The 16,419-nt window shown below is 46.3% G+C and overlaps 1 protein-coding gene across 4 annotated transcripts in view; it reads right to left on the bottom strand.

Moving 5' to 3' along the window:
* LOC121871186 (phosphatidylinositol 3,4,5-trisphosphate 3-phosphatase TPTE2-like) overlaps window positions 1–16,419 on the bottom strand; it is a 47,421-nt gene that overhangs the window by 14,539 nt on the left and 16,463 nt on the right. For all 4 annotated transcript variants that reach the window (XM_042373351.1, XM_042373354.1, XM_042373352.1 and 1 more), the window contains 3 exons: window positions 1,819–1,965; window positions 1,124–1,250; window positions 280–392 (listed from right to left, as the gene is read on the bottom strand). In XM_042373351.1, the coding sequence (XP_042229285.1) occupies window positions 280–392; window positions 1,124–1,250; window positions 1,819–1,965 (387 nt within the window). The remainder of the gene's footprint in view (window positions 1–279; window positions 393–1,123; window positions 1,251–1,818; window positions 1,966–16,419) is intronic.

The raw sequence follows: 16,419 nt of genomic DNA, 5'->3' as shown, positions 1-16,419 counted from the left end.
CAGCCCTGTACATCAGTACAGTACTGTACTAGGAAACCGGGTAATTGATACAAAATTCTCTTAAACATTTTTATCACAAGTGTGTTCTTTAAAGATAATAAGAGATAACCACTTTGTTCTACCTCTGAACCTCCCCCTCAATTATCCCCCTCCATAGTTACTCACACTGCACAGCACTGTAATACTGCATCTGATACTTTAGTTTGTCAGAATTTTTTTTTAAAAATTCACAGGGATTTATCACAGCAGTTTTATGACTCTGTAGCTCGGTTGACTCACTAAAGATTGAAGCCTGGAATGGGTGGATTAGATGGGTCCACAAAACCCATCTCCACCTCCAACTCATGCTCGTCTGCATCATATTCCAAAAACTTGGTTGTTCGCTGCCAAACCTGGAAGAACAATGAATGTACAGCATGAAAATTCAGAACTAAAAATATGTGACAAATACTATATGAAAATAAAAAGTTATTATTTCCACCATTTAGTTGTTAGTTCAACCACCCAGTTACTAGTTCATTAGTTCCACCACCCAGTTATCGGCTCCACCTACCAGTTACTACTTCCACCACCCAATTACTAGCTCCACCACCCAATTACTAGCTCCACCACCCAATTACTAGCTCCACCACCCCGTTATCGGCTCCACCTACCAGTTACTACCACCACCCAGTTACTGGCTCCACCACCCAATTACTAGCTCCACCACCCAATTACTAGCTCCTCCACCACTTACTAGCTCCACCACCCAGCTCCACCACCCAATTACTAGCTCCACCACCCAATTACTAGCTCCACCATCCAATTACTAGCTCCACCATCCACCACTAGCTCCACCATCCAATTACTAGCTCCACCACCCAATTACTAGCTCCACCATCCAATTACTAGCTCCACCACCCCGTTACTAGCTCCACCACCCAATTACTAGCTCCACCATCCAATTACTAGCTCCACCACCCAATTACTAGCTCCACCATCCAATTACTAGCTCCACCATCCAATTACTAGCTCCACCATCCAATTACTAGCTCCACCATCCAATTACTAGCTCCACCACCCCGTTACTATCTCCACCACCCAGTTAATGCATAATCCTCCCAGTACAGATGACAAGACCTGCCTGCTGCTGTTCGTCGTCCTCTCCGTCAGTAGGGCTGCCTATGGTGTCTCCTTCCTCCCCACTTTGATTGCTCTCCTTCATGACCCCAATCTCATCGATCTGAATGACATCCTGATGACTTGTGTTCCTGAGACGAGAGAGAGATACTTCACATAAGTTCTCACATAATGATGATGGGGGTAAGGTATGATTGCCCCCATAAAAGTGATGAGAAAGAATGTAGAAGAAATAATAACTACAAGAAAACTATACAGAAGGTTAATAATGATGATTTGGGTAAATAAACGGGTATTAATGATATGGCCAAGTAAAGATGGGTAAATAATGATGGTACGACAAAGCACATGGGATAAATGAACACGATACAACACACAGTAAAAAGTGACCGTGACCCCCTTCCATTTCTTTCTCCATTTTTACAGGACACGTATCTAGCTTCTCTAGATAATCCTATTTTATAGCCTTTCGATACATTGACTCAGTCTTACGCTGTATAAAACATGGAGATACTATTTCTTGTCCTACAAAAAAAAATGGATGTTGGAACGCCTTATGCTTTCAGGGGATGATTTTCCGTCTTCAGCCACCTCTATAAACCACATTGTTGTCTATATTATATAATTTTTCAGTTATTTGGTGTAATTCATAATACTTGTACTCCCCAGCAATCTACTCTCGGGTGTAGTCCAAATTACCTGTCGGAGGCGGCGTAGACGTGGCCATTCTGCTGGAAGTTGAGCTGGGAGGGGTCGAGGGAGTCAGTGGGCGAGGTGGGTACCCCTCCTGAGGCCTGCTCAGACGAGGACATGGTCATCTCATTGTCAAACTTCTGGTACCGGATGCTGGCATTGATGAAATAAAATATTGTCACTTGTAGGCATTATCTGACTAACAGACAGACAAACATACAAGGTCATTAGATGTAGAGGCAGCAAGAAACGACATCCTGTCATCTGCTTCCTAATGGGTGAACAAAAAAACACACTAGATACACGTTGGCTAAGGTAATGATCTGCCGATAGGAGTAGTGTGTGTGTGTGTGTGTGTGTGTGTGTGTCCGCCTTGACTCACGCCAAACCTTGACACGACACAATATCTTCCATGCAACGTCAACCCATCTCCTTCCTCCTCAACTCCACCGGGATATCAGGAAGGCCTGGTGACGCTTAGGAAGAGTCTGGTGCAGTAGTTTAAAACATAATGGATCAGAACACCTTGGAGATCACGGGGAGAGTTACAACTTACAATGGAAACCTGAACTAAATCAAAATTAACAAAGGAAGACAGAAATAAAACAATTTTTGTGCTAAATAATGTACAATTAATTTAGTATTATTTCAGTTTATGTCTTTACCAGCTGGACCACATTCCGGATTATAACACTGCGCCACAAGATGACCCTCTCAAGGCTCACCAACTAAGTCTTGCTTCTCGGAATTGTGAGTCTCGCCAAGTTGTGGTGTTCTCCAGCCTGCTTGCTACGAGGACAAAGTTTGCGAGTAACGTGAATCTAGAACACGACCTTTGATGGGGTGTCGCTGTGACTCAACACCCAGAATTGATCTTCTGCTGGGACAAAGGCGAGGTCCAATTGTCCCGCTCACTCACTGTCATCAAGTAACAGTGGACTGCCTTCTTAAATCTTGGTTATTTTGTTTCGGTAACTAAAATAAATTACATAATAAAATTAACGTCTGTATCACAGAGCGATAGAATCAAGGGACGAATTCTCACAGTACGTCGTGAAGATGGTGAGGAAAGGAATCCTGAATGACAAAGGTCGAAGCTTACTGATCTACTGGACTGGGATATTAACCTTACTTCCTCCTCCTGCCCTTTGAGGCCTCTGTATCCCTTGATCCAACTCACACAAAAGCGGGAGACGAGTAAAGGTGATAGATGAAGAGACAGACAGAGACAGACAGACAGACAGTGTGTGTGTGTGTGTGTGTGTGTGTGTGTGTGTGGAATACGTACCCCCCCTTTCCCCACCACCAGGTAAGTGGAGGCAACACCTGGTACAGCATCACCTTACCGAAGCACACCACTGTAGTAAATCGTTATTTCTTGCGAGTCATCTCTGTTAACATGACCTGACCTGACCTCTCAATAACAAAACTGATTATATAATATGTTTAAACCAAAATACAGATACAATCATACTATATAAAGAAATTAATGGCGAATCTTAAACAATGTAAGCAGTAATGGTGTAGAAACCTCCTACCCACGCCACATCAACCAACAAGCGGCCACCACGCACACAAGCTACCTCGACGATATCAACAGAACAGGATAATTATTGAACTGTGGTGGTGGTGACGGCGGTGGTGGTGGTGGTGGTGACGGCGGTGGTGGTGGTGATGATGATGACGGTGGTGGTGACGGTGGTGGTAGTGTTGTTATTTATATTACTAATACCAATACCAGGGTGAGTGTGTGTGTGGGCCGGCCAGCACAGGTGTTCCCCTCTCACACCTGGTGCCACCATCAACATCTGGCACAAAACTGACCCAATTATTACCTGCCCTTCTCACTCGCGCACTGTACAGGTAAACATAAAGCACCATAACCACGTGTCTTACTAGATAATTATTGTAACCTATTTCTCACCATCACTACCCCACTCAAGTCACACATACACCCACCACAATATATACTCTCTCTCTCTCTCTCTCTCTCTCTCTCTCATGCCTTGGTCAGTTTTTTACATGTCTAAACACAAATAAAGTGGGGTTAGGTTAGGTAAGACCAATTGGGTTAGGTTTGTTGGCGTTAGGGTGTTTATTTAATCTTGCGGTGAAATCATAAGCTTGGGGACGGATCTTCAAAGTAGCGGTGAGGTAAGTGAGGCCGAGACATGTTTACCTCGTGGTCGCCTGACGTCCTGAATAATGATATAAAAATCTTCATATCCCACATGAGAGACGGGGGTGGGGAGACGTGAGGGGGAGGTGTAGGTGGGAGGGGGAGAGGGGGGGGGTGTGGGGGAGGGGGGGAGGTGTGGGGTGAGGGGGGGGAGGTGTGGTGAGGGGGGGGGTGGGGTGGGAGGGGGGAGGTGTAGGGGAGGGGGGGGAGGGGGGAGGTGGGGTGAGGGGGAGGTGTAGGTGAGGGGGGGAGGTGTAGGGAGGGGGGGAGGTGTAGGTGAGGGGGGGTGTAGGTGAGGGGGAGGTGAGGTGAGGGGGAGGTGGTGTAGGTGGAGGGGGGAGGTGAGAGGGGAGGTGAAGGAGGGGGAGGTGAAGTGAGAAGGAAGGGGGAGGAGACGTGAGTAGGGAAGAGACAGGAGGGGAGAGGAGAATTGAAGGAAGAGTGGTGGAGTAAGAGGGGGGGGGGAGTAAGACAGGTGAGAGGAGGGAATGAGAAGTGCGAGAGAGAGAGACGATATTATTAATGAAATCCCCTTAACCTGTAATATTCCTGTGAGGTCAAGGGGTCAAGGTCATAACTCTGCAGAGGATAAAATGTAACCGCCTGGCACCTCGATTGAGTGATGTTTACTGTTTACATCACCTCCCATCTTTTAAACAACAACAATAATACAGATATAGACAACCAGAGGGACGGACACACCCACATCCAGACAGCCAACTCGGGTGCACAGGTGTCCAGCAGGTAGAGGAGGCGGTGGACCAGACCACAAAATCAAATCGTGAGACAAGAATCAGTGTGTGTGTGTGTGTGTCTCACGGGCGGGCTAGGTGGGTGGAGATAGTCATGACGGGACTAAAAGAAGTGGAGGGCGGCCGACACACACACACCTGAACCTCTAAACGAACCAGGACAGGTGAGCTTCTCGGTTCCTATGTTTGTTAAAAGAGTTGACCGCGATGCACTGTGGGATAACACTATTTTATCCCTACCAGACAGTACTGGACAGTCTACCCACGGAACATTAGCGTCCTGATCTAGGTGACAATTCATTTTACTTTTATCCTCGTTAGCCACTGATCGGCTCGTTAACCGCTTGGGCGATCGGTCACGTCACTTTGGGTGTGATTTTAAGAAATGTGTTATGACAGTACTGGTGGGAGAACACTTTACCATGCAGCACCAACTCTGGGTATTGACTGCAGTGCGCCACACGACTTCCCCGAGAGCACAACTACACCACTACTACTAATACTACACTACCACCTCCATCAACACGACCACCACCACTACACTACCACCACCACTACACGACCACCACCACTACACTACCACCAAACTACCACCATCAACACCACCACCTTGACGTAAAAGTTCCCAGAGTATTCATGTGGCGTTAACCATGAAGGGTATACCTCTAGAGACAGACATAGATACATAATTACACGTATGTATACAAGTAAATATACATATATATATATATATATATATATATATATATATATATATATATATATATATATATATATATATATATATATATATATATATATATATATACCCTTGTTGACTGTGTTGACTGAGTGAGTAAGTTGCAGTATATTGATCTTAGGTGGTGAGGCGTGGCGATGGGGTAGGGTGGGAGGGGTGGTGGTATACTGAACCAGACAGCAAGGGGAGATAGAGAAAGAGATAGCGAGACCGAGAGAGATATTATCATCCTCACACCTCAACATCAAGTGTCAATTACGAGTGTCACATCCCCCCCCTCCCTCCCTCTGCATTGGTTACGTTATTGACACTCAAGGTTACCAGATCTCGACGTGTCAATAATAAATAAATAAAATAAATCTTATCAACGTCACAAATAAATAAATCAATCAATCATTGGTGATATTTTGTTCTTATATCTACAAATGTTGGGATTATATGTCTATTTGTTTTTGTTTTTCTTTGTTTTCTTTGTTTGTTTGTTTGTTTATCTCCATGGGGTACAGGAGACGCTCGCCCCTCCCCTGTCGCCGCTCTTAACCAAGTCCCTGGCCTGAGGGTTATACAGTCCCCGCCCTGCCTCATGCTCCTCCCCCAACCCCACTGCGGGATTCCCCCACTCCCCTCACCCCCTTTCTAACCTACACACTTCCTCCTACCCCTCCACCCCCCAAAAGACACGCAACACCCGCCACACACACACAGACACACAGACAGACAGACAGACAGACAGACACAGACACACGCACACACACTTACCTGGATATCATTACCACGTATGATGTTTCATATTGGGGAGAGAATGAGATATGAGAATGAGACAAGGAGGAAGAGAAGGTGTGGGCAGGAGGGAGGTGTGTGGGGAGGGAAGGGTGTGGGGGGACGGGAAGGGTGGGGGGAAGGGTGGGGGGACGGGAAGGGTGTGGGGGACGGGAAGGGTGGGGGGGACGGGATGGTGGGGGGACGGGAAGGGTGGGGGACGGAAGGGTGGGGGACGGGAAGGGTGGGGGGACGGAAGGTGGGGGACGGAAGGGTGGGGGACGGGGGTGGTGGGGGACGGGAAGGTGTGGGGGGGACGGGAAGGGTGGGGACGGAAGGTGGGGGGACGGAAGGGTGGGGGATGGGAAGGGTGTGGGGGGACGGAAGGGTGTGGGGGACGGGAAGGTGGGGGGGACGGGAAGGTGTGTGTGTGAAGGGGGGGGATGTGGGAAAAGAGTGTGTGTGGGGTGAGAGAAGAGTGTATGGGGGTGAGGGAAGAGTGTGTGTGTGGGGGGGGGAAGGGGAGTTTCGAAGGAATGAGAAGGATGTTTGAAGGGGGTGTGTCAGGAGAGGGGTGTGTGTGTGTGTGAGAGAGAGAGAGTACAGGTATGTGGAGGAAGGGATGTGCAATGTACCGAAGTATGGAGGGAGAAATATACTATGTGTGTGTGTGTATGTATGTATGTGGGGGCAGAAACAGGAAGGCATCTAATACGTTACAATCATACAGGCGTACCGTAGTATTACTGTATACTTGGTCACCCAGCGTTCCAGCCCAGCTCGTGCACTTCACCGCGGAGTCGCACCATGCACTCTACTACTATTGCCACTGTCGCTCAGCACACATCCCCTTCAACGCTACTCTACGTATTATTTACAATGCTGCAGTGAAAAACTAGACCACACACTCGAGCAAGGTGCCAAAAAACACACGATGGCTATTACTATGTGTGGCCTTGGGTTTGTGTCTGTATGCATGTTGGATATAAACACTTTAGCAGCTGTTCCTGTACTGTACCATTGTTTATATCACTGTACCATGTCCACTGTATCCTGCCAGGCCCTTATGATCTACCATGATGTGACGTAAATAAACAAATAAAAACTGTACAGGTAACACAGGAGGAATATAACACGTCTTAGATTTTTGTAAATAACTGGTAGGATGAGTGAGGGGGGGGGGGAAGTGTGGAGGGTGAGGAGTGAGGAAAGTGAGGAGGATGAGTGAGGGGGAAAGTGGAGAGGATGAGGAGGGGGGGAAAGTGGGGAGGATGAGGAGGGGGGCGTGGAGGATGAGGAGGAAGTGAGGGAGGATGAGGAGGGGGGGGAAAGTGGGAGGATGATGAGTGGGAGGGAGAGGATGAGTGAGTGAGGGAAGTGAGGAGGATGAGGAGGAGGAAAGTGTGGTGAGGGATGAGGGAGGGGGGGGAAAGGGAGGATGAGTGGGAGGGGGGAAGTAGGGGATGAGGAGTGAGTGAGGGAAGAGGAGGATGAGGAGGAGGAGGGAAGGAGGAGGAGGGAGAGGGGAAGTGAGGGATGAGTGAGGGGGGGGAAGTGGAGGATGAGGGAGGGGAAGGAGGAGGATGAGTGAGGGGGGGAAAGTGGGAGGATGATGAGGAGGAGGGAAGTGAGGAGAGGAGTGAGGGAGTGAGGGTGGGGTGGAGGAGGATGAGTGAGGGGGGGAAAGGTGGGGGGATGAGTGAGGGGGGGAAAGTGTAGGAGGGAGGAGGAGGATGAGAGAGGGGGAGGGAGGAGTGAGGAGGAGTGAGGGGAAGCAAAGGAGGATGAGCAGGGGAAGTGGAGGATGAGCAGGGGGGGGAAGTGTGGAGGATGAGTGAGGGGGAAGAGAGGATGGGAAGAGGAAGGAGGAGGGGGAGTGAGGAGGATGATGAGGAGGAGTGAGGAGGAGGATGAGTGATGAGGAGGAAGTGTGGAGGATGAGGAGGGGGGGGTGGAGGATGAGTGAGGAAGAGGAGGATGAGGAGTGGAAAGAGGGAAGGAGAGGATGAGGAGTGAGGAGGGAAGTGAGGAGAGGAGTGAGGGGGGAAAGTGTGGAGGATGAGTGAGGGGGGAGGAAGTGAGGATGATGAGTGAGTGAGGGAAGTGAGGAGGATGATGAGTGAGGGAAGCGAGGAGGATGAGTGAGGGAAGTGAGGAGGATGAGTGAAGGATGCGAGAAAGAGGACACGTCAAAACCACTCCTCCCCCTTCATTTTCCCTTCCCTGACCTCCTCGCCCCCGTGGTCGTACTGGAGGTCGGAGGACGACGAGGATAAGACGGATCACTGTCACGTGAACTGTCATCAACTGAGTGTCCGCCCGCATGTACAGGAGACGCCCCCTTCCCTACTCACACAAATTAAACTGTATCATAACTATATCTCAATCCCCCACTTACATGAAGAGTGTGTGTGTTAGTCTTCCATCAGACATACCGTTTCTCTCTCTCTCTCGTAACAACATACACGAATAAGGGAAGAGGAAGGCTAGTTGATCAGGTCTTGGGCAGTGTCCAACTTGGTCACCACCCGTGACTACAGATGAAGTGTCTGTTATAATCCCTACCGCTACTGCCTCTACCTAATAATAATAATAATGGTGGACTAATTAGTATTCACCGAAAGTTTGAAATAAATACGAGTTTTATTTACGCAATTCTAGAATTGTGGTGGACAATAAAAACAACGACACTAGCGTCACAACACCACACCAGCATCACACCACCACCACAACACCACACCAGCATCACACCACCACCACAACACCACAACACCATCACACCACCACCACAACAGCATCACACCACAACACCACACCAGCATCACAACACCACCAGCACTGCACATTCCCTTTAAGCCCAGCAAGAGCAGTTAGTTATTCAGTGTACAGTGTGATATAAAACCTCATATCATGTTGCCTGTTTTAACCCCGTGACTCAACCTGCTCACACACACAAGGTAATATATACATTACGTGTGAGCTGTTATGGTTGGGACGGATCAGGAAGTAAACTTGGGCGGGCAGGCGAGAAGACCCGTGACGTCATCTATGTAAACAAAACCTGGGATGAGGGGTGGGCAGGCGAGAAGACCCAGTGACGTCATATATGTAAACAAAACTTCTAGGGATTAGGGGTGGGCAGGCGAGAAGACCCAGTGACGTCATAAATGTAAATAAAACCGAGGTGAATATGGATGGGCATGCGAGAATACCAAGTGACGTCATCCACGTAAATAAAGCCTAGACCCGCCATAAAGAGGTTTGAGTTGGTACTGTGCCTCCTGTTTGATTGCCATAAATTCCGGCTTCCTTATTCTCTCCTCAGCTATTTATCAGACCTAATATCCTGTCTGAGAGTCGGGCAGCTACATACACTTTACCCCCATCCACTACTGTAATGTATATAACAGGTGTATGACTGCGTATCAACAGGTGTATGACTGCGTATCAACAACTGTATGGTCTTAAAACGTGTGTATTTTAGGTACTGTAATGCGTATATGTCTCTCACTACTGTGCCCATACAACTTGAAATCAAGGGTTCCCACACTCCATTACAACTTTAAATCAAGGTTCTCCCACACCATTACAACTTTAAATCAAGGTTCCCACACCATTACAACTTTAAATCAAGGGTTCCCACACTCCATTACAACTTTAAATCAAGGTTCCCACTCCATTACAACTTTAAATCAAGGTTCCCACACTCCATTACAACTTTAAATCAAGGTTCCCACACTCCATTACAACTTTAAATCAAGGTTCCCACACTCCATTACAACTTTAAATCAAGGTTCCCACACTCCATTACAACTTTAAATCAAGGTTTCCACACTCCATTACAACTTTAAATCAAGGTTCCCACACTCCATTACAACTTTAAATCAAGGTTCCCACACTCCATTACAACTTTAAATCAAGGTTCCCACACTCCATTACAACTTTAAATCAAGTTTCCCACACTCCATTACAACTTTAAATCAAGGTTCCCACACTCCATTACAACTTTAAATCAAGGTTCCCACACTCCATTACAACTTTAAATCAAGTTTCCCACACTCCATACAACTTTAAAATCTCAAAACTAAGTTTTTTTCCAGAATTTTCACGTATTTTTCGCTCAATATCAGTGGCAGGGAAGAGTTCTCATCACACGAGTATACAATTTAAAGATGAACGTCCCAGCTTCACCCTCGTCCTCAACCTACGACAGAACATAGTGTTATTTTCAGTCAATAATTTTCTTGAATATCTTACTACATGCATTCAGGGGTTTATTTCCGTCCCTTAAATAAAAAGGCTCAAATACCTGGTTTTTCCTTAGTGTTCTATGTGAGTTGCGACCTTGTACTGTAGAGACCTGAATTGTTTCACGTTAAATGGGGATACGAGAACGCTTCTAGTGACAGTATAGTTAGTTATGGGAGAGTTTCAGTGTTAGTTAAGGTAGAGTTTGTGTTAGTTAAGGTGTTATATAAGGAAGAGTTGCAGGGCAATATCGGTGCCGCGTGCTCACAACCTAGAGGGAATTTCTCACACTAACCAGTAAACATCCGGTTACTGGTGCCATGATGTCACAAACAAAGAAACAGCACCTGAGTCACTGAGAAAGGCCTGGATTCAGCGGATGGTGACGTAAATATGGCGTCATCAAACCCAATGATAAGTAGGAATCTTAAACCATGTCAACAATGTGTATTTGCTCGGAACAAGGCTAACAAAGTAATTGGGTTCATACAAAGGAGTGATAGTTACAAGACTAGCGAGGTTATCCTTAAACTATATCTTGCACTTGTGAGACCTCACTTGGATTACGCAGTTCAGTTTTGGTCACCGTATTACAGAATGGATACAGAATTCCTATAAAGCATTCAGAGGAGAATGACGAGACTAATCCCGGGCATTAGGAACCTTGAGTACAGAGACAGGTTAAAGCATCTTAATTTGCACTCTCCCGAGAGACGTAGAGTGAGGGGCGATATGATCGAAGCGTATATAAAAAAGGTACTCAGACTATCCAACCAGGAGCGAACTCGTAACAATGGTTTTAAATTAGACAAATTTAGGTTTAGGCTCGAGACAGGTAAACATTGGTTTGGCAATATAGTGGATGAATGGAACAAGTTACCAAACATCATCATTAACTCGAATACGCCGGATAGCTTCAAACATAGGTTAGATGGATATATGCGCAAATGGGGTTGAGTGTAAACGGGACTGTCCAGTACGAGCCAATAGGCCTGCTGCAGTTCCCTCCATTCTTATGTTCTTATTGGCTACCTAGGCGGGTGGTGACGTCACCATGGCGTCATCAGTGTCCACCTTATCACTGTGGACGAGGGCGGGAGAATCAACATTGTACCAGCGAGAAACAATGACTGAGGTGATGTTATCATGTTAGGTGAAAGCCGGGCTTGGGGGACAAAGCTGAACCAAACTTCCGCCTTACTGAACCTGAGCGTAACCTAACCAAGCCCTAACTTACCCACACCGGAATGTAACCTAACATTCACTTGACCTAACTTTCACCTATGAAACTAACCTAACCAACAGAACGTATCAAGAATCAGTTGTTAAAAACCGATCCAATGGAAAACTGATGCAAATAATACTCTCTCTCTCTCTCTCACCACCCCTCTCGGCAGGCAGCGTCAGGTGAGAAGAAATAATTTAGCAGGTGCACAGGTAGCCTCCAGCCCCCCCACCAGGAAGTATCAAGAATCAGTTGTTAAAAACCGATCCAATGGAAAACTGATGCAAATAATACTCTCTCTCTCTCTCTCACCACCCCTCTCGGCAGGCAGCGTCAGGTGAGAAGAAATAATTTAGCAGGTGCACAGGTAGCCTCCAGCCCCCCCACCAGGAAGCAACACTCCTCTAAATATATAAACAAATAAATATAGAAAAATATGTATCAATAAATGAGTCGTATGCATTTTTTATCACTTCCTTCCCTCCCTCACTTCTATCTCTTACTTTTTAATCGTTTTTCTTTCCTTTCCCTCTCTGTCTCGCCCTTTCCTCTCTCCCTCCTTTCCTTGTTTTTCTTTCTGTTCCTTCTCACCCTTCCTTGCTTCCCTCCCTCCCTCCCGTCCTAGTAACTGGCCAGATCCTCCCAGGGAACAGACAGCCCACCGGCCACCACCAAGCCGAGGCCACTACCAAGCCGAGGCCACTACCAACTAGATAATTACTTTGAGGTCTTCACGATACTGCCGGCTGACGAGGAGGGAAGTAGGAGGGGGGGGGAAGAGAGGGGAGGGAGGGACAGAGGGGAAGGAGGCGGAGAAGAGAGGGAAGGAAGGAAGGAAGGAAGGGAGGGAATAATAACCATAATAACAGTAACAACAACATGTCAAGGCCGCAGGATATAGTGTTGGCTCTACAGGAATCAAGTATGGCCGACCTGGAATACATTAGTCTTCATCAGGGAGGAACACAGGACCCAGCCGCGTAACGTCGTGCAGGATATGACCGTGACCTTGATACTGACCTCACCCAACGGTGACAAAGTACTTACTAAGGTCACGACGGATTTAACTTGTTCAAGACACGTTCAAACAAACACACATATTACGTACACGCACACGTACAATTGTAGGGTCTTATTTGTTTCTCTTACGACTGACAACACAATATATATATATATATATATATATATATATATATATATATATATATATATATATATATATATATATATATATCTCTTTCTGTGGGGTATGCTATAACGAACGGATCCTACTACGAATATTCCTATAACGAACGTAATTGGTTCCAGAACCTCGTTCGTTATAGCATTCGTTCGTTATAGGATTAATCCGTTCCAGGCCCCCAAATACAACCACTTAACACTGAAAAAATTCTGTGGAAAATGTAAAAAATACGGTACTTTATCTTACCTTAGTGTTATTCAGCATGCAGGTACCCCTAAACACTGGCACATCACTATCACTTCCACTGGGTCTTGGCTTTAAGGTCCTCAAACAATTGTCTGGTCTTCTCACTTCACTAATGTTACCACCTGCCATTTCTTTCTCCTTTATCCACACTAAGAGTAAATTTTCTATCTCTTCAATCACATTACACCTTGCTTTGCTAAGTCTAAAGATTCCCTTAGCCACTTGCACAGTTTTTAACTCCTCTTTATTCTTCAAAATCGTACATATAGTCGATTTAGCCATCCCATACATCACTAAGTTTCACAATGCTTCTTCCATTCTCACGTTTCTTTATAATTTCTTAATTAGTTTCAAGGGTTATTAGCTTTCTCACTCGCTTTGGACAATTCATTGTTACAATTGTATACATGTATAACAAAATAGTTATACAAATAACGTGACTTTCCACATCAAAAGACGAAATTTCAACAATAACACTGGTGCACTGGCTACACAATGAGACAAAGATGGCGCCTGACGCTCTTGTTGTGGGTCGCGGTACAACAGTATTCATGCGCCAGGTGAAGTAGTCCCGTATTCATCCGCGTTCGTTGTAGGAGTTTCGCTCGTTATAGCATTCTCAATTTTATAGGTAAAACCGTTCGTTATAGGAATATTCGTAGTAGGATCCGTTCGTTATAGCATACCCCAGCTATAACGAACGAAACTCCTACAACGAACGCGGATGAATACGGGACTACTTCACCTGGCGCATGAATACTGTTGTACCGCGACCCACAACAAGAGCGTCAGGCGCCATCTTTGTCTCATTGTGTAGCCAGTGCACCACTGTTATTGTTGAAATTTCGTCTTTTGATGTGGAAATTCGCGTTATTTGTATAACTGTTGTGAAAGAAGGAGTTAAAACAGTGTGAGAGCAGGGTTCTAAGGACCAATTACGTTCGTTATAGCATACCCCACTGTATATATATACCGTTTCTCAGTATTTATCTCTTTTTTTATTTGTGGTCTTTTATTATTATTATTACATTTTCGCCCCCAGGCCCTGAAGTGGGTCATTGACCTGTGCCCTGGTGGGCTAATCCCGAAAACACACACACACACACGTGCATTATAGACTTACCCCAGCAGCGGCTATACAGTGTGTGTACCTAAATGTCTTGCCCTTCGAGAAACCACTGACCTACCCTTGGGCAGATCAAGATGTCATGTCCGAGAATCTAATATTGAACCAATAACATCGGAGAAAGAGACAAGAAGCACAGAGGCTTCTTACCACCTTCATCCAACTAGGTAGAGATCCGGGGCACACCACAGTAGCCTATATGCCACGGGAGGGGGTGATAAAAGTAGACGGGGAGGAGTAGGTTAGTATGTAGTGTGCCAGCCAACCAACTCCCTCCTTGGTATTCATCGTGACAAAAACACAAACACCATCAAGGTTGACTTATATTAAAACACACACACACCACATCTATATTAGTTCATTTCCACAGACATACAACACAACGTTTACTACCACCATAAAAGCACATTAAACTTTCACCCCCCCCAAAAAAAAACGAGGGGGGGGGACTAAATATACATATACTTTCACTATATACACGTCTTTATTCTATATACAAGAAATTACCTTAGCGACGGTGTATTTGTGTTCATTCTAAAACAATTCGAAAAAAAATTACCTCATCCCCCCATCACCACCTGATTGTCTTCACTTAACCCGGAACTATGAGAACCGTAAAATTATCCCTACAATGACAGCCAATATTAGACACGAGAGGAAAATAAAATAAATTCAGTGAAGGTATTGGATTATTAATATGACTTCTACAGTCTCTCTCTCTCTCTCTCTCTCTCTCTCTCTCTCTCACCATACGACACCTAGCGGCCCTCTTTAGATGTAAAGTGAGGAAGAGGGGGAAGAAAAGGAAAGTGGAAGGAGGAAAGAGGGAGAAAAGTAAAGGAAGAAAGGTAGAAATTGAAAGAAAGGGGGAAGAGGGGAAAAAAGGAGAATGTGAAAAGAGGAAATAAGGGAGAAAAGGAAAGCAGGAGGGAAAAAAGGGTAAAAAAGGGAGCTAAGGGGTGAGAAAAGAGCAACAGAAGGGAGTACAGAAATAACTCGGCCGAGAATGGAAGCGTGGGAATGGGTGATGGGGTGGGAGGAAAGGTAGGGGAGGGAGGGTAACAATGGGGAGAGGAAGGGGGAAGGGAGAAAACTGAGGTGGAGTGTTTTTGGTGTGTGTGTGCGTCATGAGTAAGCGGGGGAGGAGGAAGGGGGTGAGGAGGGAGGAGGGGGTGAGGAGGGGGAGGGAGAGGGGTGAGGAGGGGGGGAGGGAGGGGTGAGGGAGGGGGGAAGCTCAGTCATAATAAACATCACAACTTCGGTAAGGAGAATAGCGGTGTCATTTACCTGCATAGCTTGACTTCTGGGAGGGGGAGGGGGAGGGGAGGTGGAGGGGGTGTAAAGGAAGGAGGTTTAGTTTAACAAATTTACTGACAAAGCTTGGGTACGGTTTACCTATTGTGGTAATTCAGTTAGGTCTTGACACTGGGGGTGGGGTGAAGCCGGAAGAGGAGGGAAGATGGAAGGGAGGAGGAAGAAGGAAGAGGAGGGGTAGGAAGGAAGAGGAAGAGGGTAGGAAGGAAGAGGAAGAGAGGAGGAAGGAAGAGGAAGAGGGGAGACAGGAAGAGGGAGGAGGAAGACGAGTAAAAGCTGGACGAAGACGACGCGAGAAAAAATGAAAGAAAGAAATGAGAATAAGAAGAACAAGAAAACATAAGACAAAAAATGTTGGAAGGAAAGAAGACGAGCAACAAGTTGATAAAAGAGAGAAAGAAACGACAACAACACCGCCACACCTCGCTACAACCTAGACCAGACAGGGGGGCAGGTGTAGGTGGAGACAGGTGGGTAAGCGGGGCAGGTGGGGTAAGCAGGGCAGGTGGGAGTAAGCAGGGCAGGTGGGGTAATCAGGGCAGGTGAAGAGAGGAGGAAGGAAGAGGAAGAGGGGAGACAGGAAGAGGGAGGAGGAAGACGAGTAAAAGCTGGACGAAGACGACGCGAGAAAAAATGAAAGAAAGAAATGAGAATAAGAAGAACAAGAAAACATAAGACAAAAAATGTTGGAAGGAAAGAAGACGAGCAACAAGTTGATAAAAGAGAGAAAGAAACGACAACAACACCGCCACACCTCGCTACAACCTAGACCAGACAGGGATTATTATCAGGTAACACCCCCCCTTTCCGTAAATACACAGCACAGTATACAGGGG

Source organism: Homarus americanus, unplaced genomic scaffold (assembly GCF_018991925.1).
Source record: "Homarus americanus isolate GMGI-L3 unplaced genomic scaffold, GMGI_Hamer_2.0 scaffold40565, whole genome shotgun sequence".
In the NCBI taxonomy this organism is placed as follows: Eukaryota; Metazoa; Arthropoda; class Malacostraca; order Decapoda; family Nephropidae; genus Homarus; species Homarus americanus.
Note: the sequence above shows the minus strand (reverse complement) of the source record. Positions and strands in the feature narration are given on the sequence as shown.